The sequence below is a fragment of the Chiroxiphia lanceolata genome, chromosome 1, assembly GCF_009829145.1.
Source record: "Chiroxiphia lanceolata isolate bChiLan1 chromosome 1, bChiLan1.pri, whole genome shotgun sequence".
Taxonomy (NCBI): domain Eukaryota; kingdom Metazoa; phylum Chordata; class Aves; order Passeriformes; family Pipridae; genus Chiroxiphia; species Chiroxiphia lanceolata.
The window spans coordinates 28,057,647-28,084,193 of NC_045637.1; the positions used below are offsets into that span (position 1 = coordinate 28,057,647).

A 26,547-nucleotide genomic window follows, 5' to 3' on the forward strand; every position below is an offset into this window, starting at 1 on the left:
TGATGCAAACAGTTATAAATGCACACCTCATCTAGACATAGAGTACATAAAATCCATAAACTAAAAGCTTGTAACACCTTGAAAAAAATGCAATTGCTATTCTAGTATGTGAGGGGAGATTATTTGGTATCAGATCAAAGATAAATTTTCTTCTCATCTATTTGTTTATACCAAAACACTAAACTAATCTTAGCTACATATAGCTGCACAAGTACAAAATTTAAATAAAAATAATTCTGCAGAGAACATAGAAAGGCCTTCATATCTCAAATGACAGGTACCCTGGTAAACTAAAGTTTGAGCAGTGTACAAATTAATAAACATACCCTAGGCTCAGAATTTTGCCATATTTCTTGCTAGACCCAAGAAGAAGCCAAATGATAAGCATTTTCTTTTCAGCAAAACTAATACAAAGTTCAGAACAAAATCTTCTCCAAAGCAATTTTTGCCACTGTTCTTTAAAAAGGATTGCTGGGACAATGCATACATGAGCCCTTGCAGCTGTCCAACCAAAGGGAGTTCAGACATAAGATTTTTGCCAGCCAAGGATAATGTGCTAATAACTAGGTCTTAGAGATTCTTCGTCCTCCAAGAATTGAAGCTGCTGAGCTCCTGAAGAAAAAATTGAAGTATTCAGGGGTCTAGAGAGAGAGAGAAAAAAAGGATCCTCAACTACCTTACTAGGACAGTTGGGATTTCCACAAGGATATGAGGAGACTCATGTCCCACGTGATGTGTTCCTCATCACAGAGATGCTGTGTTCATTATACTCAGTGACTGCTTACCATAAGTCATTCCTTGGGCCAAGCATTGGCATGACTCTTCTAGGACATGTTTTTGTGTCCCAGCTTCAAGATGAAAAGAAGAATCTGCCAAAGGCCATGAAGTACCTTAGTGGCTTGAGCTACTGAGCTTCACTCATTGACTGAATAATTTTATAATGCAAGAACTAATATCAGTGTTACTCTGAGGGCTATGTTACACTCTATAAAGACACTGTGGGAAACCTATCCTGGCCTGGCTGAACAGAGCAAGACCCTGGGGAGACACTGAAGTATCTGAGGTGAAACCCATCTGTATCTCTTCATAGGTCTGCCAGAATAAACACAGAGATATATGTCAGTTATGTGACTTGTATGTAGGGCAAATATACACTTAATCTTCTAGTAAATCACCTTTTTTCACACAAAGATCATCAGTGATCCCTAGCAGAACAGCTGCTCAGACACATTGGGCTCTGGCCTCAGAAACCTCCCACACCAATGTCATGAGTAAAAAGCTATAAAAGAGCTGGTCTGCCAGAGTGGAGGGTCAAATAGCAGCCTGTAAGTGCTTGTAATAGGGGAGAGTATGGCTACTGATATTCATTCCTCCTTCTTAATGGCCTTATGCAGATGCAAATAGTAGAAAATTTTTTATGAAAAAGTAAAAAATAGGTGACCTTCACAAGAAATTAATCATTTTAATCACACATTCTCTTTCATATTGAAGTATGTGCTTCAGCCAAGAATTTGTCCTGATTTTAATATTTTTTATTATGAAAAAAAATAGATTGGAAAGTGTCATCTCCTGCAACACTGATCTAGAAAGATCTATCTATTACCAGGGTCTCTTCTAAAGAATGTCATTATTTCCTTCCGAGAGAACCAGGCAGTGGAGAAATCAGAGTGATTTTAAAATCTCAATAACAAAGAACAGGTATTTACCAGTTTCAAACAAGAATCACTGACCAAAACAAACTCATTCTTTATTATATGCCATCAATTAAATGCATTATCCCATTCTTTGTCTTCGGATCATATCTATAGAAGGTATATTATTACAGTTTGAATTCATAAATTTTAGCAAAACAGTAAGCCCACAGAAATAGTGTATTTATCACTTTATAAGAAACATTTTTGTGATCATGAAATTTCATGTGGACAGGCTCATATTTTTCTGTTCTTTATAAAGGCCAATTTCATTTTTTAAGCCTGACAAGTAGTTTTGCTCACCAAACCAAAATGTTCTTGTGCATATCCGTATGTGAATGTGTCTGGTAGTTGGCCCCTCCATGTTTTAATCTGTTGGCCAAATTTGATAGAGTAATCAAAGTTTTTGTTTCCTGCAGGCTCCATGAAGCAGTTGAGAAAGTCGGAGGAGACCCATGTATGCTCCCTCTGGGGAAGGGCCACAACCTTTCTTGGGTTTTCTGTGCAGTCATTTGTTTCAAAGACAGGAGAGACCAGTCATTCCCACTGACAATTCTCAGAGGTCACAGAGGTTTCTGTATTTGTATGTAGTGGATTTTATCCAGATTCACTGCAAAATGAATTACCTATGAATAGCCCAGCAGTGTTATCTTTCACCTGAGATGTACAAAAAGCCAATCAGTACCAAAGCAGTAAGTAAGTGTGTAAGGGTTGGTTGGTCGCCATGGGACAGCACTGACAGAGTGTTTATCAGTTTGTCTGTCTCTGGTTTTGCCTTTATCATTAAATGGACAAAATAAAGGCATTACACTTTAAACTGTATATAAAGGTGCCTGTAATATTTCTTCTGGAGCACCTGTGCATGTATCTCTTCAGTTACTCTTTCTGAAGCTTATTATAAGTTACTTTTGAACTGCAACTTACTTTACCCACTTTTAATGAAGTCTATTAGGAATATCATCATGCATGTCAACTTACTGCAGGAGTTACTGTTAGCTGAATGAACAAAACTAGTCAATTTAAATAGAAAGTTCAGTTACTTGAAGCACTTTGCTTGTTTCATTAAATTCATCAAGGATTTAAAGCAGCAAGTTATCTAATAAGGAACATTCCAGAAGAAACATGATAGCAAAGGTCAGAGCATTTCAATCAGGAACTGGACCACTGTTGAAAGGTTTATGAACTTTCAACTGACTCACCTCCCAGTATTTCAGGTCCAGACACATCAGTCAATAAGGAAATTAGCCCTTTCTCAACTAACAGTATTTCTATGTCTTTCTCAGCATTTGAATGGGAAAGAAGAAATAATTGGCTAAATGAACTCATGATTTTGAATGTCCCTCCTAGATGTCATTTACATGGGGATACAGAAGAAAGCAATGGAACAGGAAATAAAAAATAGTAACAATTTCTGCCTTGAATGGAAGATGATGCCTAAGAACATGATCCTGTACAGTAATGCCAAGTGGTAACACCCCAAGACGTGCGGTTTGAAGGTGGCATAAGATTTAGTTTGAGAGAATAATAAAATCTAATCAAAGGACAGGTTGGAACTGCTAGAAGAGAAGCTACAATTGAAAAAACCAAAAAACAACCAAGTCAGAAGCGAAGTTCTGGAATGTAATGGAGCAAAGAAGCAAACATTTTTCAGCAGCAGTATTGATGTTTAGAAAATATTGGAAATTGTTATATTCCTTTTCTGCTTTCATTTTTAAAATTAAATCCCAGCATTTTTTCAATTGGTCATAACCAAGTAAAGGTTAAATATGGCATTTGACTTCCCATAAACTGTATCTGCATAATTTTTATTAAGATGTTGATGATTTAACATAAAACAGAATTTGAGAAGTCAATTTTTTTTTTGGCTTCCAGATTTACATCAAAGTATTGCACATACAAGTGACATGAAAAATTAGCTGATTTATGGCTAATGTGATATCTTGTCTTTGAAGACATTTTATTTGGAGATTTTCACCTCCTCTCTGCACATGCCAGATAACAAAGAGGCTGTAAATGCCAGGTGCTTGAAATAGCTTTTGTGCTTTTCTGCATCACAAAGTAGTCATCCATATGTAGGATAACAATCTACACCATTTCTATAACTTTGAAAATGAAATTGTTTAGTCAGTGTTGAGAGTTGCCAGCTCTCCCTCCTGCAGGAACATCTCTGCGTCTTTCAGCTGGCTTCACGTTATCTCGCTGCTACTGGCTATCTTTTTGGCTTTCAGCCATTGCTGTCTCTGTTCAGGACTGCTGCTTTTCAATGTCTTCTGCTGCTGCTGACAGTAAGGAAACTCTTCCAGCCCTTGATTACGGGACCCGGTCCAGCTTTGACACTATACCAGGTCTCCCGTAGCCTCAGCTGGGGGCTCGGGGCCCTTGGCCCCCAGAGGGGTTCACTGGCCCCCTGCCTCCTCATGGCTCAGATCATGGCTACCTACCTTCTAAACTATCTTCACCACCTTCTCTTCCATTTCTGTGGGTATGTAATTTCTGTAGGGCACACGTGGACTATTGATTGGTCCAGTATTATCAGTGGGGCAAACCATTACTACCTCAGAGAAAAGGTTTTTCAAACCACCACACAACAAAACAGAGGAAAACTCAACGGGGCTGTTTTGGGGTAAGACTGTATTACTTTCCCAAAACCCAGAGACTTCCTGAAGAGGAGGGGTGGACTTCCAAACCCTTAGGGAGTCCTGAAATGCAGCAGCAGCTAGAGAGAGAGAGAGAGAAAGGAGCTGAAAAGACCCGGAGTCGTCCTGAGAGCTGAGCCAGGATGGAACGTGGAGGAGGTGGCCGGGCCCTCTGCTGCTGCTGCTGCTTCTATCATGCTGGCGAGCTGAGACAGAGCAAAAGAGCTTTGGTAAGACTGAACTGAAAGCTGCCTTCAATGTTCTAACCCAAGAGGAGTGAAGATCTACAAGGAAATCCCCCGAAGGCTCGGGCTCGGGGTTGGAATTTCCACAAAGTAAGAAAAGTCCTGACTGCCATACCTAAATCTGCTGCCTCAGGAAAATGAAGGACACTAACCAGTGCCACAAAAAACTGAAATGAAGGAACTGTGGCCTGAGGAGTGACAGAAAGACTTTTTTCTTCTTAGACTTTTATTGAAGGAAAAGAGGAATTTAATTCAATGTAAATATATATATGTGTGTGTAAATAAACCTTTGTAAATATTTTCCCCTTCCCCCAATAACAAATGGTTGTGTTTTGTCTGAAAACTCTCCACATGAGGTGAAAAAAAATATCAAGTCCATACCATCACTAAACCCTCTCACAGGGGCAAACTGGGGGGAGGGGGGGGGGGCTTGAACTTAGAAATTAGATTCTTGGGAGTTTCAAACCACCACACTCATATACTCTACTTCTGTGAATATTCCTGCCTGAAATTAGCTTACAGAGGAGCAATTCAGAATTCAGAAGTGTTTCAAGGGTTGTCTTGAGCAAACACATAGCATCCTTCTCAGGTGCTTAGCTGGTTGATCTCTCAAAGCCTTATGCTGATCTGGATCGTGCTTCTCTGTGTATCTCTTCAAATGTAACAACATAATGTTGTACTGCCTCATCCAATCTGTTTATCTCTAAAGGTCAGGTAATATTCCAATGCAATATACAAATATACAAATTTGTTCTAATACAGATACAGGCAAAAACATACACATTATTTTAAGTATTACTGGGACACAGCACCTTCCCTTATCACTGTATTTGAATGTCATTAGTTCCACTGAAGGTAACGGGATTTCTCACGTGAGACAGACTATTTTAAACTGAAAGAGAGTAGGTTTAGGTTAGATATTAGGAAGAAATTCTTTACTAGACCAGGTTGCTCAGAGTCCTATCCAACCTGGCCTTGAATGTTGTTCTCATCTCTCCCATATCCAGATCAAAAGTTTGGTCAAACCGACATGTTCTGAATAAATGGTAGGACATTCAGAATAGGTATTAGAAAATAAAATCTCCCTTGATCCTCAGGGAAGGTATCATTAAATATTTGCCAATTTATCCAAGTATACACAGAAGACCATAGTTCCAAAATGCCATTCTCTAGTGGTAAAAAGATTATTAGGAATTAATAAGCATAAATCAACAGCATATACAGCCATCAGACACACATAATGTGCCGTGAATTACTATTGGAAAAGACAGTTAATATATAAGATAATAAAATTTTTATTATTTTGGAGAATTGTATACTGGATATACATAACTGGATAATTTTGGACATCCAGAAAGAAGAAAGATTAGTTAAAGGTCTCTAATAATTTCTGGGCAACATGGTTAAACTAAGAATTTTTAAGAATTAGATTTTTTCATTCTGTAGCTACAGTGAGTGTAAAAGGGGTATATGCAGTTCTAAAAGGTTTTCTACAAATATCATGGCTATTTTTCATATTTATATTGAACACATTTTTTTTATTTCCTACCTAGCATTTCTTGGACATGTCATTGGCAACTACTGTTGGATACTCAGAAAATATATGGCTATAGATTTTTGAAGTAAAAAACATATGAAGTTCCCAAATGAGCTGTTCAGATGAAGAAACAGACCGATGTGTATTTTTCATTGCAAAACTGCCAAATAAATTAATAAAAAATAGCACAACACGGAAAACCACAGAATTTAACTTGTGTTTATTCATCCCCAGTAAGTGATTTCCTATAATTTCTTCCTTGGAAGGTGCTCTTTATCTCCTGCAGCTTCTGTAAGGGCTTTTTGAAATTCTCATCTTTTTCCCTTTCCTTCTCCCTTGCACATCTCTCATATATGGAAATCCAACATTATCTCTAAATACCCATTCAGATGGATAATCTTCACAGAGCTATGTCTTCTGCCCAAATAAAAATCTTGGGCTGTTACCAGATTTCTGATTATTAATTTTAAGGACACTATAGGAAAAATGGTCTTTTATAATACCAGTTACAAGTAATAATTTGAGCCTATGATCTAGGCCTCATCCAAACAACATGTCAATCTTTCCAGTTCCTTCTGTCAAGATGCTGGGTGCAGAGCCTATTTTTCCAACCAGATAAAAATTAGCTGAGGCTCTCAGTGTCTCACACCCTCATTGCTGCAGTGTCCTTTCCTCCAACACCATCAAACACAACCTTTCTGCTGTTTGCAAAGATCATTTTCTTGTTCTGTCCTTTGGATTGTGTCACCACCTCTTTGAATCCCAGGTGTCTTTTTTGTCACATTAAACACATACAACTTGCTGTGAGTTTCATGGTCTGTCAGAGACTTCTCTCTCTTGACGGGTTAGCTGAAACTAGGAAACAAAGTGCCATCTCTAGTCTCTGATCAGCAAGGGTCCATTTATGTTTTCAAGAATTTTCAAGCAAGAAAAGGTCATTAATGGCCCCAGTGATCTCAGAAAGAATCAAACTTGCTCCAAGCTGAGGAGCAAGTTTTTTTCTTGGAAAAGGGGGGGAAAGGGAGCTATTTCCTCAGCTACTTTAATCTGGAAGACAGCCAGATGTGGCAGGCAGTCAACCAGAGACAGGTTTGGTAAAAGCAAAACTTAACTTCTCTCTAGAAGGATGCTTTTTCCCCTATGAGTCTGAAATCAGTTCTAGTTTCAGTCAAAATGCTATCTCATATTAAAAAAACACCACAATAACAGACTGTGTATTTACATAGCACATACGTTTTGAGTATATATTGATATACATACATGTATATATACATACATACATACATATATGCATATATATATATACAGACAGACAGTAAACTACAAAAACACTGAGGCCTAGATCTGTTCAGGGGGAAAAAGGCTTTGAGGCAAGGGACAAAACAAGCCAAACTTCAGCATGTTCTGTTAGAGGTGCGTCCCGTAATCCCTGATGGTTAGGGATTCACTGTGTGTCCTTCTGGAGAGAGGGCTTTCCCCAGCTGACAGACTGGAGTTCAGCTCCAGTGAGGTGTCATTGCTGCCACAGAGTCTGTGCTAATCATCTCTTGTGATCCCAAATATTCTCCACATGGTGCTTTATTACAGGAAAATGCATGGCAGCCTGATTCTATCCATAAAGACTGTGTTTTTGACAAAACAATGTAATAGAAAACCTCTCTTTATTCTTTTACAGAATAACACAAAATAAGCAAGTCATCTTTTGCAGTATTGTTTCAGACATTACCATATTTGTTTAAATTTTTAAGATGCCTTCACCCTGAGGTGAAATTTGAACTTTTTTATTTTTTCTATTAAATCTGAAACTTGAGCAAAATCGTTCAGAATTCTTCCCACGGTCTCAACAGCCATGCATATAGTTTGCAAAATACTATCTTATTTATCATAAAAGAAGGGGTATAAAGATGTGTCCAGTTTTGTAAAGATGACTCTAATGAAATCTCCAAGGCATAAATTAGGATATAGAATAAAACAGATTTAATTGTCATCTTGATCTAAATAAGATTTGATAAGTATAAATTCTTTAAAAAATATCCACCACCTGAATGATTTTGACTCTTCTTCCCCACTAGAACCCACGTCTATTTTTATATAAAATTTTAGATTGATATCTATATATATCCTCTTGTCTGCTTCAGGGAGTCCTCAGGTTGATCATTCCTGCCCAGCTGCAGACAGGGGGGGTAACCCTAAGGATAGCTTCTCTGATCAACAGGATGCTGGGGCTAGAGAAGAGGTTCCCACTGAGTAACATGAGAAAATCGACTTCCTCCATGTTTACCATGGACATCTTTTCGTCTGACAAAGTTTAGAAGGGGAGATCTTATCTAAAGACTGTTGAAGAGCATAATCATATCTCTGCTGGTATTTCATTTCACAGCTCCTTCGTACTCATGCTCAAGACTGCCAGTGACACTGATGCAGGTACAGCCATCCCTTTAAAATGGTTCAAATTTCAGGAAGACTCACAGCACCACAGAGCATGGCCAAGTCATTTATTTTTGACATATGCAGCAGATGAAAAGTAACTTGGAGAAGAGGCTGCCAACAAGCCATGCAGTGTGGCTGCATATCTTATGTTCACAGGGGCTGCTCCTAATTAGCACTGATGTCAACAAGTATAGTCAGGCATATATGGTATGAAAGTCAAATACAGTAGTAACTCATTGTTTTCTACCCCACCCACATGAAAGTTTAATGTCTTCCCTTTTTAACAGGTAGTTTGGAATCCAGATCTGCCCTTGCTGGGCACAGAGCTACATCACACTGTAGAACTTTGCAGGTAGAAGTGAGATGTGTGGGATGTTATTACTACAGTGCCTGCGGTGACCTGAATTCAGTCATACCAGTGATGAATTTTTCTTGCATTTGGGGAAAGCTGCAAGCTAAAAGCAAGTGCGAACCTCTGCAGAATAACAATGAACACAGCCAGAGAGAACAGAAAATTGTATCAGACTTGAGCACATTCTAAACACTGATTCACAGCACCCCTCATTTCTCTCTGCTGCCTTCAAAACTCTCCCTAATCTCCTCCTATGTTCAGCTTACAGCACGATTCACAGTGCCCCTGAAATGTCTCCCCCCCCCCTTTTTTGGGTTTTTATTTTCCTTCTACTCCTACTCTTTCCATTTTCCCCCCAAAGCCTGTTGAACCATTGTTTCCTTGATCTGTCATGCTTACTTCTGACAGTCCTTTAACATTGGAAGGAGGTCTGTAAAACAACTGCTAAACCCCATTTTCACACACTTCCTCCTATCTGCAACTGTCCCAGGCCTAATTTAGTCTACCTTTTACTAATTATAAATACAGATTATATGAAATCAACTGCATGAAAGAGTCAAATGACACTTTCTTTACAGAGATTACCTTTACTTTAAGTTTTCAAGTTAATAAGCATGGCTCTGGAGGATGAGGCTTACCTCAGCTTCATTTACAGCACCCAGACAGCTCCTTTGCAAAGCATGACTGGGAAACCACTATATTGTTAAAAATCCCTGAGATTTCATGTTCCAGATTTGCAATACCATAAATTGAAAGAAAAAAAAGCCCTAAGCCCTAAGCTCTAAGATATGCAATTCAGTTTAATAAAGCACCTTATAAAATAACTTACCTTGTAATTAACAGCAAACTATGCATTTTGGAAAATCAATTTTTGGTTTCCTTTTCCTTTTGCTAATGAAGCAACATATAAGCAGACAGATATATACTGCAGAATTGACTGTAAAAAAAACAACTAGAAAAGTGTTTATAGTATTTTTTTCTCATATTTTCACACATCAGGAAATTGCCATTTTCAGCTAAAGCAGGAAGAACTGGTTCTATCAGAACCCTGTCCTGCATCACCAGTGGTGTTCTGTGACTTGCATTTGTGTTCAGAATAACATCAGTTACCAGATACAGAATATTTCCTGATGCTGTTTTGGATATTAACTTAGATGTTTATGAGCAAAAGAAATCTTTAAGATTTAAATCTTCCTCTGAAGTACAAAGCACAATCCAGCAGCATGTCCTTAACCCTACAGCTAACACTGTGTTGGGTACTGGTGCTCAAACACAAAGCTATGCTTTGAAATATCCTGGAACAAACCAGCTGGGAATAAGTTAAATTTAATTATGTACTTAAAAACCATATTTTCAAACACAGGGACCTGCATAGGCTTTATTAGTGTAAGCCATTCATCCGAATAAGTGGAATTATAAATATGTAAGACAGGTCAGCAATATGTACATGCAATGTAAACAGATGTTAACTCATCTGAATCATTTCCCAACAAGGCTACAAATGAAAAAGTGCAAACATGAACAGCACAACACAAGCCACTGGGAAATTAGCTGGGAAACGCTAACAATAACTAAATGAAATTTTCAAGCCAAAACACTACCTATTTGAAAGAAGAAAGCAAAGTGAGGACATAGTCCTCACAGAGGGGAACCTTTCACAGAGGGGAACCTGTACATGAGGAATATAACCCATGTCCCATCACCAAGCTCAGCAAAATCCTCCTGCTCTAGAGAACATGGCAGCCAAGTCCAGCCACTGCCAGAGCAGTATCTGCTTTGTATTTCCAGAGCTCAATATAAATTACCATTCAGCTTAATGGTTTTAGATACAGACTGAACTTTTCCACTGTGCAATCAACTTGTGAAGTTGATTCATATGATGTTGCAAAAAAGCCACTGTCAGAATAGAGGTGATCTCACTAAAAGAATAGATATGGATGTATCAGTGAATAGCTATTTAAGATGCTATTTCCTTGCTTGCAGTCAGCACTCTTGTAGTTCAAACAAGCATCTGAAAAAGATGCTATCCATCATCAGTTTCCATAAATGTATATTACAGAGGACATTGATAAGTCTTTCTTTAAAATTCTGTTCTTTTTACATGTTTCTAAATAGTAAAAAAACACAGAACAAAAAAACCCTTAAGTAAACATCTTTATTATTGTTGGATTTTTTAATGCAGAAATAGTGTTATTTCAGGTGTAGGCTTACAATCCTGTTTCATTGTTGTTTATGCCAAAACAAGAGAGGAGAACATCCTGGTCAACTGCATTTTGATCAGGAGCCAAAATGTGGTTTCAGATATTTATGCACAAATTTCACTGACAGCCATGAAGTGAGAATCTGTCTCAAAAAAACCCACAAAAAAGATTAAGGACTCTTCTTATTTTAACACCCTTTTTACACAGAAAAGCCAGTTGCATACATGAAGAAAATATATATTCAAGATATGAGGACCAACTTCACAAAATTCATGTCACTTTGACTGCTACAACATTAAAATGGAAAATTAGTCTTTTAATAGAGGCAACCAGTTGTGACACAAACAGAAACAGCTCTTTCCCTTTTCCATTGTTTTAACTACATATAACTCAGTGAATACAGTTTTCAGAACAGACTTCTGTTTCACCTGTCCATTGCTGTAAGAAATTAAAAGCTCAGTTCTTTATCAATGATTATAATACAATTTCCTATCCTTTCATATTTTATGTAAGTATCAAACACTAAAAGAGTGCTTTCACTTATTTCCAAGAATGCTTTGTACATTAACTGGTGCAGCTGAGAGCTGGATATGGATATTGCTGAAAACAACTATTGAAAAATAAGTTTTTAATGGTGAAAACAATTCTCTTAACTGCAACCTCTTTGGCATGCAATAAGGCAAGCATCAAGGGACATGTGGGCAATAGGAAATTGTTTTGTAATTGTTAGTAGAATCTTCTTTCCTCCTTTTTACTATTAACAAAAGCTAATGTTAAAGCAGTTATGAAGAACCAAACAGATTCTCTACTTCCATTTTAACAACAGGATTTGCCTAAATGAATGTTATCCTCTGAAAGTGAAATTCACATTTCACACTCAAGTTTCAGCCTCCAGATGTACATCTAGAGTTCTGTCTAAATGCAACAAAGGACAAAACAAAAACATCTCTTAGTTCTAGAGGTCGCCTCACTCGGAGCCACCCAACATGAGCCAGGTCCTAGAGGAATGATGCGCTCACCATCCTGAAATACCGAGGCTGAGTCGGGCGCCAGTTATCAACCAAGGGGTGATCAGGTTCATTCTCGGCATTCTTGGATAGGCTGCGGAGCTTTGCCATCTGCAGAAGAGTGAAAATTGAAATGTCCTGATGGGAATCCTTTGGGATCAAATCCACAGCCCAGCAATTAAAGCAAGGAGGCTGGTCCAGCCCCAGAAGCTGTGGAGAAAATCTTCTTCAAAGTTCTGAAGATGTCCTTCACCTCCCCCCCCGCCAAGAACTATACTCATGTTCTTTTCCTCTTCTTGGAAATAGTCGAGATGGAAAAATGGGTCCTATCTGAACAGGATTGTGAAAAGTAGTGTAATTTATGTACTGTCTACAGGACTGTGTAAAGCCACAGAAACTGTGGGAAGTACTCAGAAAATGCAAATAGAGCAGAACGTGCTCTAATAAACCTCTCCTACTCTAACCCTGCCTTAATGCCTCTAGAATTGCAAGGTGTTAAGGCTAAATTATAAACCAGTTGTTCATTTTCATGGTAGGTCTGTAGCAGAGGATATATTCTGCTGCAGTGACACAAAGTTCATTATTAACAACAGCCGTATAAATCTGGATAATGACTTGGTCAAGGTTTCAAATTATTTGTAAACAAGGTCTGCAGCTTGACTCTCCCTGGCCATTTATTTTTAACCAAGGTATGGGATTTTTTGAGGGATGCCATAACAGGAGTTCTGCCCATACTCTTCAAAACCGTATAATGCTCTTCCTCTACTCCTTTCTGATTTTCAGAGGGCACAACACATATGCCCACTTACAGATACATTATGTTCATTTGTTGTCCCTACTATGCACAACATTAGACCCAAAGCGCATCAGCTCTGACTCAGACACTTGACACTTCCCTGTTTAAATCATTTACCACAAAAGGCATGCACACATTTTCCATGTGTAAACTTGAAAATGTAGCCCCATGGATGGCATGCATCACCTTTGTTCACAAGGAGCTTCAATACGCTGATATATCTACCTTTTCCAGTACAGACTTCAAGTCCAATAGAAGCAGAACTTTGGTTTGGGTTGTAAAACCTGGGTGCACTGTGATTATACTAGTTCTAGTTTATGGACTGAGCTAGCTCAGGCATCTCAACATTGTTCTTCACTACAAAGTTCAGAAAAGCCAGCTATCTCAGTCTGCCTGAAAATGATGAGGTCACATTTATAACCAGTATAATATGCCTCAGATGGATTATTAATCTGAAATTAAATTTCAGATTTCAGATGAAGAATAATTTGTAAGGGAAGAGTAAGAGATGAAAATAGTTCATCAGTTTTGTTAATACTGACAAAGCACTATTGGAGAAGGGTGCTGAAGTTTAATATTATTATTTGTGGAAGATCTGCTCTACTCAGTAAAAAAATATGTATTCAGGTTACAACTACATAAAGATGAAAAAATTAAGTCTGCAATTGGACAGACTTATTCCACAGTTAAATTCCTATTCTTTCATTAAAAGTAATTTGAGCAGCTAGGCCACCCACTCTACATCTCACAGGGATTTCTGGTGAATAGACTTTTCCTGCAGAGAACTGATTCACAGCCACTGCACTTACCCTTGTGGCTAATATACAGTTACCATCTGGCTGCAAAAGCATCCAAGCAATCCACTGCAAATGCACACACACTTAAAATAATCACTATTAATGAGGCTGCCATGGTAGTACATTTCCTAGGATTAGAAATAATTGGCAACACAATCCTCTTATGAATACGCTGTTTAGACTGCAGGACCTCTGGAGTGAGGGAAGGCTTTCTATTGTATTTGTATACAGTAACTCACACACACTGCCAATTCTGCCTGAAAAGCAGTTACCTCAGGATAAGAGCCAGTGTCCTGTCTGTATGTAATAATTTCACCTTTACCTTAAATGCTTCATTTTTTCTACAGGAGGGCTAGTTAAAGAACAGTCTGTATGTTTCCCAAAACTCACTCACTTTAGAACAGCAGAAAAAAAGACCATGACCCAAACACAGCAGTGTCCAAAAAGTCTTTTCATGAAGCTGGATCAATGATGTGATTAGTTATTCCTTTAAAAATGGATTTTAAATTAGAGATGCTCAGTAAGGACTACACTTTTCCCAGCAAAATCTGGAGTTGACCTTCTGTAATATAAACATCAAAGCAGATTCATTTTGTGGAAACCAGTCAGACCATATTTGTAGTTTTCACACAAGTACCCACTTCAAAACTGCCCCCATATTTTAATTTTTGGATGGGCAAGGAAACGGGAGGCAGATTAATTCAATAAACTAAAAAATTAAACTGTAGGTTATATGAATACATTACCATATTTCCTCTCTTGCCAGCTAAGGTTCTCATCATACCTGAGTTGTATTATTTAAAAGAAAGAGCCACATAAATACAAAGTACTAGAAAATGGAAATTATTTTTGGTGATACATGCACATCAATCAATGCACTGAAACACCTTATCACCTTGAGAACCTCAAATGAAAAGTTATGTGTTTACCTATATCTACATAATATGTCACTCCCTTGATTAATATTCATGTGCTTACTGTCCTGGAGTCTTGGAATCTGTGCTATCGTATCATTGCAGTCTGCTGGCTAGCGGAGTAACCTCAGATGAGAAAACTGACTTGTGTGGTATGAGTAGAATCATAGCCTGAAATGTGATGAAAGAGGGCATTCAAATTCCTACAAATGGGATTGAGGGGAAATGAGGACTAGCAATAAATACTTCTTTACAGTAGATGACCAAAGAAGGTTTTCACATTAACAATAAATTATAGTCGTCTGATGCTGCTCTAGTTTATGACTTGGCTCGTATGCCTTCCAGAAACACAGGTGTCAAGCACCTGATTCAATAACTTACTTGGTTACGTGATGCCATCTAGAATATGGGGGAGACAGAATCACCAATCCCATTACATTTGTATTCTGACAGACAATGGTTTTGAAAGCAGCATGCTTTAAGAGACATGTTTGCAAGTTGTAAATGCTCAGCTGCATTATGTAAGATCACTGGACTCCTGCTTCCTTCAGTGTGCAATGTCATTAGGGTACCTGACTGCCCCAATGCATTCAATTGCAGATGGTCACTTTTTCAAGGGACTTTATTACAAAATTTATCCGGTCATTCCCCTCAAACATTCATCATGGTCAGCAATGAACACTTTACAGGAAGAAGTTTGAGACAATATAAACAGTTTAAAAAATCCTGCATAATCAAAGTTTTTGGTGCAAACCTAAAATATGCTTTAGCTAAATGTGTCAATGTTCTGATTTAAATGGTTGCAGAGGAATACAAGTTAATGGCTGGAGCTCTTGGTGTAATGCAGTGTTTTGAGCTCTGTGTAAAATACAAGGTATGAGCCATATCCAGCTGCATCCTTTCCTACTAGCAAGAGTTAATGCTGTAAGAATACAAGGCTCTCAAACCATTACAGAAACAAAGAGAGAACTACTCTTTTTTTTAGTTGATGTTGCAAGAGTGGTCTTGCCCATGGAGGCAAGAAATCTCATCTACAGTAACTAGAGCTTGCTGTCAGTCACACTCCAAACTGCTATAATCTCTTACCATCTCCACTGTGTTATGTTTTTACTGATTAATAAAGCCTTCTGATGTCTGTGGACTTGACCTACCATGGTGTCTGATGTGGGCTAGTATTTCAGTGTCCTTTTAATCATGTAATTTTTCACAAACCCAATGAACATTTTCCTTGTCAAACGAATAAGATCAGGCTGTGACATATAAGTAAAAAGTGGGTAAAATATTATCAATTTGAAGTTTACCTGGTCTGAACTGACTATGATAGGCTCTCTAAGAATAATCCAGGTGACACACTCTTCACAAGGTGGAGTAGTGAAAGACCCATGGTATGTCCAATAGTCATGAGATTTCGGGAAAAGAATTGAAGGATCAAAGTTTGGAAAAGGAGCTTCTTTTCCCTTTAAAAAAAAAAACCAAAACAACACAACAAAACCAAACAGAAAGCTCATCAACAGATCAAGTCTATTTGCTCTATTTTAAGAAACAGAGACTTCAAAGGTATGAACTAAGGAACCTAAGCACAGATCTACACAAGACATAATGATGCAGTGTGAAGATAAGTGAACTGAACAACCCTCACAGATGGTCCCAGAGAAGCAGGACACAACGTAAAACTCCGTGATGCTACTTGTTGCATCTGAGCTAACTCATGTGAAGCGGCATCCAGTACCAATGTGTTTCACTCACTTCTGTGCAGAAATACTCTTCCTTCTGGCCTCCTTTCTTATGGAAATTCTGCCTATCTATTGAATATTGGATCACCATAAAATGAAGTGAGACAGGTACTACTTTTATAATATTTGTGCTAATAACGAACACGACAGCCTACGAAATGTGAGATTTATCACATAATGTTATCTGAGACACAAATGTCTAGTCAGTGACATTTCCAGAGGACCATTAGGCAGCCTACATTAAGACTGAACGGACCAATTTCCAAAGGTGCCTTTCATTTGCCACTGACCACTGAGGGAATAAGACTCCATGCCTAGGTGAGTAAAGTTTAGCAAAATGTCTCATTTTCCCAAATTTAAAAGGCCCACTAAAGCCAGAGAAGGCTCATATGTAAATGGAAGAAAGGACTCTTCATGTTAAGGAAAAGCTGCCCATGGTTTTATTTACAAATATATTCTGGCAATGTTGCAGAGCAGAATTTAAAAGCTAGAAAGTCAGGCATGTGGATTTTTTTTTTGTCTTGAGACTTTGCAGCAATCTTCCTAAAATGAAAAGCCCAATATCATTACCTTTGTTTTGATCGCATTTATTTCTTCAAGAATTCTCTTCATCTCTGGTTTAGGAGTTTCCCCTACCTGTTAAAAAGAAGGTATGAACTAAGCAAAGAGTTCTTCTTAATCAGCTTTCTTATTTCTCCTATATTTCTATATGTGCATCTAAACATACATCAACTATAAAGTTACAACACGTTAATCCGACCCATTGCCCATACCAGCTTATTAAGCTAATGTCTTCTCTTTGTACCCTTTGCCTGTACCCCAACAAATACTATGATACAAAGGGAGACATTTTATCAGTACAGAAATAGAGCATAACAGGTAATTTCACAATATAGTTATTCCTGTTGACATTAAATTTTAACCTAACAAAGATAAACAGCTCTTTGGACTCAAGTACAGAATTTGGAAAAAAGTTTTATTCTAGTTTAAAAACAGATTTCATGGTCAGATCTATTGTTTGCAATTGATGATCTCAAAAAAGAGATCATCAATTTCTATCTCTAGTGAATATTAATTAAACAAGAGAGAGCAATGGCCAATATTTCAGGCTAAGGCTGCATGCTCCCAAAAGGATTTAAAAAAAGGATGAGTTACATGTATTGTTTGGGAGATAGTTCATGAAAATCCTAGAAGAGATATCTGTCCTTGAAATCTGTCCACGATTAGCACAAAAGACAGCTGACTGCTGTTGGGCAAAGGGCCACTTCTGACACATGTCCCCATTCCACCAACCACATAGTCACACAATAGCTGCAGGGACAAGTGTGTGTACTATTGGGTGCCTTTTGAGATAACATGACTCATGCTCTATAACTTGAAAAGGATACATTATCAAAAGTCAAGTCCTTCAGTGTGGTAGAATCGCTAGAACATATATTTAGAGGTTTTTGCTTTTTCTAACTCTCTAAAACCAGAAAACTCTACAGTAGCAGTAACAATGAAGGGTTACATGCTTCTACTTACTTGCAAAAATATGGCCAAAACAGCTACCCCATCAGTTCTTCTCCTAGCATCAAGGTAATTACTGTATTTGGGATTCCAGTGTAACACGTGTAGCTTGAAACAAAGAAAAACATGTAGTGAACAGATTATTGAACAGCAAGCCATCAGAGGCTGAATTTACAGTTCATCATATAAATGAGCAAGTTTGAGGCAATAAAGAATGATGATTAGGCATTCCAAAAAAGGAAAAAGAAAAAAGGGACAGCAAGTCATATATTAGTAATATCCGTCATATATTACCATTTCTACTACTATTTGCTTTACAATTAACTATAAACTTCTTAATACAGAAATTGAAAAACTATAACTGAAATCTCATCTTAAAACTGAATAAGATGCTAATGTAAGCAGGTAAAACACATAGTTCAGATGTCATCTACTGATATGTGATTAATTTCCATTCAAATTACAGCCAATTCCAGCAAGGAATCCATGTGAATGTAAGCTCTGTGCATTGTTAGTCCACAATTCTCATCTTCACTTACAATCCTACAGTGGCAGAGAATCAAAATAACATTCTTCCTCCTTGCTGCCACTGCAAGTTTATACTTCTGCTATAAGACTGTACTTTGAGAATACTGTTTTAGTAAGTTTGCCCTGTTGAATAATTCAGTCTTGTTGTATAGTGTTTCAAATCATATTGTTTTGAGAACACGGAAACTTTTGTTTCACACAGTATTTTTCTTATGCTGTGGGAATTACTTCAGCCTACTTCAAATTTATAAGAATTGATGGGAGTAAGAATAAAATGGCGCAGATAAATAAATAGAAAGAACTACCTGAAAAGCAGACAAATGGCAAATTTTGTCTCATTTGAACAACAATGACAAATTTTACTTTACACCCTGTTTTAAAGTAAAAAGTGGTGAGTCTTACCTCTCCTGCATACCTCACTCCATTCACAACATGCTCAGAGCCATGGTCATCAGAGGAGCCCCAATGGAAGTGCAGCTGACGTAGCCTGAAGACTCCTGGAAGTGGCCCACCTCTCAGCACTGCAATGGATAATCTGCAACAGCATCAGACTCAAGCATCTTCCAATTCTTTTAAATGAAATTTTAAAGATATTTACTGTACATATTTACTGTACAGATGCATCTACAGATGCTGACAGAACTGAGTGCCGCTTGAAAATCTGCACTGATTTTAGCAGCATTTCAGGCAACCATCTTCAGCTATATGCACTTATAGGCAGATGAACATTTTCTGTGTCTAGGCTTCCATTACAGTCATTAGAGATCATTGGTTTAATTCAGTTGCATAAATGAGCATCTAGTACTTTCTGGGATATTCCAGAAACACCTGGACAGGACTGAAAGATGTGATCTGGGATCTGTAGAAGAACTGTACATTTCTAAAGCAGTATCTGGAGGCATGGTGAAATAGATTAGGTTATCAAAGATGTTGCAAGATGCCTGTGTTTGGGCAACTGAAGTAATCAGAATAGTCAAGTCTCCAGAGTAATTCTGCTTGCCTTAAGGTAGACATCCAACAGATGGTGACCTGACTTGCTCTCTGGACTCCATTGATTAAAGGTAACTCCAACTCTGTTGACTAGAATGGCAGTTTAGAGATATAACCCACCAACTTTTAAAATCCCAAAATAAGACACCTAAATTTAGATGTCTTAATCTCTCCCTGAATTCAGTCTAGTATCTACCCATACGAAAGCACACAAACATAACCATAACTGAGATCAACTACTGAAGTGCTAGATGATAAACAAATTCCCACAAAACACTACAAAATTGTGTATCTTACTGCAGGCTACAACTTATTTCTTTAAAAAGCTATGAAATTACTGATGCTGCTTCTGCTATAATGGCTACTCCCTCTGGCTATAGAAGAGGAGAAAGAAAACAGTAAATGAGCCAGAGAAGCAATCACTGAGAATGCAGTTTATTGTCCTAAAGAAAAGTTCAGCCTGTGATGAATTCAGTGACGAATGATACCCAGTATTCCAAATAATCTTACCATTTTTAAATAATATTGTAAATGAAGGTGGTGTATTTGAAAGGATCAATAAAAATGGAAGAAATTCTTTACATACATCAAAACCTAAAAGATATTCAATTCTCAATCACTTTTTTTGAGGATGGATGTCATAGCATTCCTATAAAGTACTCAGCAGTACTCAAGAACAGGTCTTTATATGCCAGAGAAAAATATCCTTCAATCTGAAAAGGAATTAAATCCATTATCATGTCAAGAAATAAAGTACTAAGAGCACAGCAAGCTGTTATTCTCAACAAATTCCTTTTACTTCTTCCCACAGACATTCAGAACTGTGGCCGAAGCAGACATGGTAACAGCAGTAGCTGACAAGACCATCAATTCTCCATTAGAATAGATCTGTAAGACCAAATAATCCTCTTTAAGGTAAAACCATGTCATTATTTCCACTGATGGGCCATCAGCAGACATTTTTGATTGGGTGTTAGGTGAAGCTCTGCATCACCTCGTGCCAACACATTCCAGCTTCACTCATCTATAAACAGACAGCAACTTTTACCTAGTACAATTTCAGGAGACAGAATGATGCAACCAACATCTCTAGAAGGACAAAAAGGTGTTTCCTTTCTTTTAATTGCAAGTGTGTAGTATTAAACATGTAAATATATGAAATGACAATGCACATGAATGAAATTTCACTACATTTTAAAAAAAAATAAAAGTAAACACAGCAATTACAAGAATCAAGTTCTCCAATATGTGAAATACAAAAAAATCTCAAACTATGTCTACATAGCTCAAAATTAGTAAAAGAAATCTTTATTTTTTTTAAACATGTCTTGGAGCCTAAATCCTAAAGGTATTTTTATCCTCCGGGGCTTTTGTTTTTAATACCACACAAATAAATACACAACCATATAACAGACAAAGAATATGAAATAAAAGTTTATAAAAGAAGCGGTGGTATCTTCACGTTGTTTTTCAGTAGTATTAATATATAATATTTATATGTAACAAGGAATTATTCTAACAGTTATTACACAGGAAATGTTCACCTTAAATATCTGAGACTCACAGTTTTAAGGCTGTAATAGCTGTTTTCCTATCACAAAACACAACAGGATGCTTTTCCAGAAGGTCCCATGACTTACTCTGAGCTTCTACCTATGCCACTGTATGAAATAAAAAGCAAAAGGTTGAAAAAAGGAGCCTGCAGACTCAATCCCTGATACACAGGCAGCCAGCTCTTCTCTTTCTTAAGTCTTCTGAAATACTGTGTAATCCTTTTCATATGGCTAGCTGAATGGCTGGACTTACTTCTGAATATTGGAAACGTGGCATTTCTGTTCCTTATTTTGCTGTACGGGAAGTAACAGGATGGTCACAGCAAGTTACCAAAATGTAACTCCCTTAAACTTGCTGTCATTAAAGTAACGTGGGCCAGGTGCAGGAATATACAAACCAGCCCAGGAAGACAATGTAGAAAAGTATTCACTCCTTTTGATGCCTTATTGTTGCAAACTCTCATTCCATTGCTCAGTACCGACTATATGAGTTTCCACATCACCCTCCATCAGCACCCGATACCAGACATAGAAATGTCATGTCAGTTTTGCTCAAATTCTGTTCCCCACCTCATCCACATAGAAGAATGGTCTATCACAGAGCAATCCTACATGAACACACACATGAACATCTATTCCAGAAAAAAGTTCACCTTTTATTTGATCTGCCTCAAGCTGAGCAGCATGAGACAGAACTGGCTAATAAAAAAATGGGGTTTTTTCACTCTCAATGTAATCACTAGGCAAGTGTTGCACTGAAGGATGTAACTAAGGCAATAAAACCCTTGTCTCTCACTCTGTGTACAGACAGCAAAATTAAGGTGTGATGCAGTTCAAGCAGAGATGGCCACTCAGTCACTTTACCTTAGCTAGCTCAGTGTCATTGACAATAGAAATGTGACAAGAGGGGTTTGAAATAAGTGCATCCACTTGCTGAGCAGTTTCTGTAGGGGTCTGGTTGTTAATCTGTGTTCATGTCAATTGTCAAGTGTCCTCTCACTATAAAACTGGCAAATTTCGGCCTACCCAAATGCCTTCCCTGTCTGCTATGAAGGCATACTGTGAAAGTCAGGTGGAAAAACGCAAGGAGAACAAAACACTCATGAGTTGTGTTTATAAACATGACAAGAAGTAACTGTTCTTACAAGAGTTATGATCCTGCATCCTGCCAAATCCATAAAATGAACTGGTAAACCACAGTGAAATTAAATTAGTAATGTATTACTGTATGACAATTGAAAAGACACATTACCTTTGTTATGCTGCTTTATAACAGAATCGAACAGTGCAGTACAGAAACCACAGCTTTTTCAGTGCCATATTTTAAATGTCTAAAAAAAGCCTCTGCTCATAAGAGGATTTCTGTACTGAAACAGTCTGGCTAACTGCAGGATAAAGGGTACTTTCTAAAAGCTTTTGGAACTCAAATTTCAGTTCTCACTGAATTTTTTTTTAAGCAAGCACTGAATAGGTATGCAGAAGAATTATTTTTGTTTCTATTTGAACTATTTACTCTTACAGGGAAAGACTGGGAAAGAGAAGTGTCAGACAGAAGTCTGTCAGCCTGCCTCCCACTCTCACCTACCTTGTAACACATCTTTTCCAGTTTTGGAAATTTGCTGGTCCATGAACTTCCATAAAAAATGCCAACAAAAACAACAAATTGAGAAAAAGAAAGGCATCCATTTGATATAGCCTTAGTGTAGCCCTCTCCAGCTGCTCTGTCTGGGCTCCATACCAGAATTATGTATCTTTACTGTTTCTCAAATGATCAAAAACCATGATATACCCACCTAACCAAGGCATTACAAGGAAAGCCGAAGAGTAATTAATTGTAAGGTAGTTACAAGCTATATATCTCACTCAGCACCATGACAGTGGTCCCACGAGGTAGATTCTCTCAGGACACTTCTCTGACATGAATATTTTTGGAATTTTAGAAAAAAAATGGACTCTGCTAGTGGAAATAAGATTGCAGCCCTAATTCAAACCAAAACTAGGTCACTGATGGATCTAAAAAAGTATCTGAGTTGCCATTCAGGCCAAAAAAACATACCAGTGGTAGGATGCCAAAGTATCCAAGTTCTGGCATGTGTTTTACCGGGCCCAGCCACGTAGGAGATTTGATTTCAGCTCCCAGTTCTTTCTTGGCTTTTGAGATTCCAGCCTCCACCTGCAATGATTTTACAGTGTATAAAGCCCTTCTTCTACGTAGGTCTGGTAAGACAGGAAACTGAGTCCACAACAATCCATTAACTTGTACAGGCAGGCAGCAGAGGCGTGACACCACTCCTAAAGCAACTATCTGTCAGCTAGGCCTTCAATTGTATAGCAGATTCTTAAACGGGCTTTATAAATAGCTGGAAATAAATTCTCTAATTCCTTCCACTAGACTAACTCCAAAGATAACAGTAATAAGGCCTTATTTAACCTAATACCTGAATTACATTGGATGGCACTCTCTCTAACAATTTAAGGAACTGTTCCAATTGTGAATATTCCAAGTGTTCTTGGCTGAAAAGACACAATGGATGTAAAACTTGGAGACATCCAAGGTAATTAATTTTATCACCCTTTTGACCCTTGTAATTTTTTCAGCAATCTATTTTATCTACAATAATGGAAATCTAAATAGAAGTGCTGATGTAAATATGACCACTCTAACTGAAAAAATAAACAAAGCCCTTAGTTTTCTGGTTAACTCAGACATAATTCAGATAAAGTGGTAGATACATATATAGACATACTCAGAACGAATGTCTTTGTTCCAAAGGAATAAAAGTTTTATTCCTCTATGATTGCTATTGCGTATGTATGTATTATGCAGCTGGCGGTTCTTTTACATAAAAAATGAGCCACTGTACATATCCTAAGAAGCTTAAAACATGCTCAAGTCAGTAGGAGTATGCACAGTGGAATTTGTCGTGCAATTAGCATTATATTAGAGAAGGAACACCACCCACAGTCTCCGAAGGCAATGGTATAACAAAGGAGACGTAACAGCAAACACTGCATGTTTCTTGACTTCAAAGGGTTGAGAAATACACCTACTTTTTTTGCAGTGACTCACTTTTTACTTCTGAGATCAAAACACAACAGTTACTGAGCAGTTCATCTGAAAAAATATTCAGAACATGCCAAAACTTTCTGCTCTTTCTGGTGAGTGTTGCGTCCATGCTGTAGATTGTTGCGCCTGGATACTCCCTCCCTTTCAAAATCCTTTGGCATTTATGCAGTAGATGATATATCTGATGCTATTCTAACAAATACAACAGATGGTAAAAAATGGTAAGTAATAGTCATGGAGGTCTTCTTCTATGCCACAGCTACATCTCTTTACGTATCATTTTATCTGACATGAATAATATTTTTCTTTAAATAACATTAAAAATTCCCACTTTGCTAGAAAAGTAACCAATCTCTTGACTGCATAGTAATTTGTGACTTTTGGTAGTATATTAACTAGTTTACATACATTTTGATCCTCAGTTTTCATGAAACCAAAGTCATTAGTTAAAATCCATTAAATTAAATCCATGTCCACATATACTTAACATGAAACAATCTATCAGTAAAATTCCTCCTAGTAATTATGGCTGTCAATCCTAGTTATATTGTAATAGAAAGTGGAACTTTTAATGCAGTTAAGAAATAAGTCTGTGCACTGTATGTTGTCACAGATACAAGTGGATAAAAGATTTTGGACATTAGACCTGAGACACTGAAATTTCTCTGCCCTATAATCTTCATTAAGACAAAATCTCATGAATGCCATGACTTCATGGCAACATCTGGTTCATTACTTCATTGATCAGAAATTACATGAATAGAGTTTTTAAATATTGTAACTTAAGATGTTCTGTTGGGCATCTCAAACAGCTTAAATGGAATTCAGCTCTCACACATAAAGCCTGGACTTCTAGCTCCTGGAAAGCAACACAACTGCAATGGCTTTTTGCAAACTCAGAAAACCACCTTACACCGTAATTCATCCTGCACCATGTTTCTTTGCAGCTCTCTACACTCCCTCGGATTTTACCTATAGACTTTAAAAGTAGTCCCAGGCCTTTCCCAGCAGCAGTGCAGGGCACTGGAGTCACAGAAACCTGCACATCACACATAGGCAGTACACAGGGACCTTCTGACAGCCTGAGCATTCAGAGCAGGCTCTTCCATGCAAATTGAGAAATATCACTGATATATAATGACAGTCAGAGATGCAAACAAAACTGACCTGATCTATCGAATGAATCATCAAACACAACTCTGCAGGTCTTCCCATTATTGAGGATGGTCTTAGCTGCACCAGGATCATAACTAGCAAACCATGGCAGTAGAGAACTATCATAATGCACCTCTTTATTATTGATTTCAATTGGTGACTGATGGCGTCCTTTTGCAGTTGGGTAATTTTTGTGCCACTGATCTGGTCCTAGAAAAAAGTACAGAGAAATATCATGAAAACCTTTTCCAACTAGGTATAAATTATACTTTTGTAACAATAAACGCAAGCTTGGCTTTGCTTTGGTACAGAACATCAATTCAGTGCATTAATAAGTAGGTTACTAATTGCCTGGTTATTATTATTCATGCCCTGTCAAGAGTTTGACTGTATAAAATGCAATCCAATTATTTTAGCTGGAATACCGGATACTGCAAGTCATTCAACTGAACCTAAAACTCCGATAGCAACCTCAAGACTTATTAGGAGACTGATTATTAGGAGATTGACAATACACCAAGGAAGGAAATTAGAGGTGTATACTCAGAGTCCAGCAGTGGCTAGAAATATGATGGGATATACACAAAATGTGGCACCGTGTATTCATCTGGAGTGAGAAAAGACCACCAATCCCTGAACAAGCCAGGAATTTGGAACATGGATTTAATTATCATCATGGTTTCACCAGTAACTTCATGTGGACTATGCCTGTCCGAGGTTCAGCTGTAGCAAAAGCACAGGAACAAGAAGGCACGCCTGTCCCCAACATCTGCAGGCAGGAGGGACCGTGGCTGCACTGCACTCCCAACTTAAGGCTAGCTTACATTTGACACTTGCTATGTCAAATTTTAAGTTACATTAACAGTAGGAAAACTGACTTTATTTAACTTAGAGACACCCTGCCATCGACCTCTCCTGCCACAGACCTCTCCTGCCACCGACCTCTCCTGCCACCACCATCGCCTCTTCCACACCTGCGAGCGACAACCAGCCGGCCACGGCCACGCCACCTGCACAGCCCCGGGCCCGCCTGGAGCCCGTATTCTCCCGTCATGCTCCCTCGGGACGCGGGCCCCCCGTTTTTCCTGGGTTGTGCTCCCCGACCCGCGGCGGGGCCGGGCCGGGCGGGCCCCCCGCTCACCGTTGTCGCCGTCGTAGCCCCACGGGTAGTAGCTGGGGTTGATCATGGTGCCCGGACGGCGCCGCGCCCCCGCCTCTCCCGGCGGCTCCGGCAGGACGGGGGCCTCGTCTCACGGCGGCTTTTTATAGACTCCCGCCAACTCCATGCCCTTCCCCGCCGCCGGCGGAGCCGGCAAGACCCCGCTGTCCGGGGGCGGGGAGAGCCGCAGGGCCTCGCACCGCCCGCCCGCCGTCCCAGCCCGGCCCTGCTCCTCAGCTGCCCCGGC

At 38.4% G+C, this 26,547-nt stretch overlaps 1 protein-coding gene across 4 annotated transcripts; it reads right to left on the bottom strand.

Annotated features, from left to right (window-relative positions):
* Positions 1-11,041: 11,041 nt before the first annotated feature.
* Positions 11,042-26,506, bottom strand: LOC116799446 (carbonic anhydrase 3-like). 4 transcript variants are annotated; one of them, XR_004361060.1, is made up of 8 exons: positions 25,154-25,260; positions 23,971-24,173; positions 18,779-18,911; positions 17,864-17,956; positions 16,910-16,975; positions 15,908-16,063; positions 14,622-14,809; positions 12,111-12,210 (listed from the first exon to the last, which is right to left on the bottom strand). XR_004361060.1 is itself a non-coding variant. In XM_032712595.1 (7 exons), exons 1-7 carry the CDS (start codon positions 26,326-26,328, stop codon positions 12,091-12,093), a joined length of 798 nt encoding a protein of 265 aa, XP_032568486.1. In that variant the 5' UTR covers positions 26,329-26,506; the 3' UTR covers positions 11,042-12,090. The 4 variants fall into 4 exon arrangements, 3 of the variants coding, with proteins under 3 accessions (XP_032568486.1, XP_032568500.1, XP_032568509.1); XM_032712595.1 differs by lacking the exons at positions 14,622-14,809; positions 23,971-24,173 and adding an exon at positions 26,283-26,506 and having other exon boundaries at positions 11,042-12,210; positions 18,779-18,897; positions 25,154-25,351; XM_032712609.1 differs by lacking the exon at positions 14,622-14,809 and having other exon boundaries at positions 11,042-12,210; positions 23,971-24,178; positions 25,154-25,268.
* Positions 26,507-26,547: the final 41 nt, after the last annotated feature.

What these genes read in the sequence shown, in the direction of transcription:
- LOC116799446 (XM_032712618.1), bottom strand. Translation starts at nt 25,267, where the DNA reads ATGATAGTTCTCTACTGCCATGGTTTGCTAGTTATGATCCTGGTGCAG. An exon ending in TGATTCATTCGATAGATCAG is followed by an intron (nt 24,174 to 25,153) that starts GTCAGTTTTGTT and finishes TTGTTAGAATAG; the next exon opens with CATCAGATATATCATCTACT. An exon ending in TTTTGGCCATATTTTTGCAA is followed by an intron (nt 16,976 to 17,863) that starts GTAAGTAGAAGC and finishes TCTTTTTAACAG; the next exon opens with GTAGGGGAAACTCCTAAACC.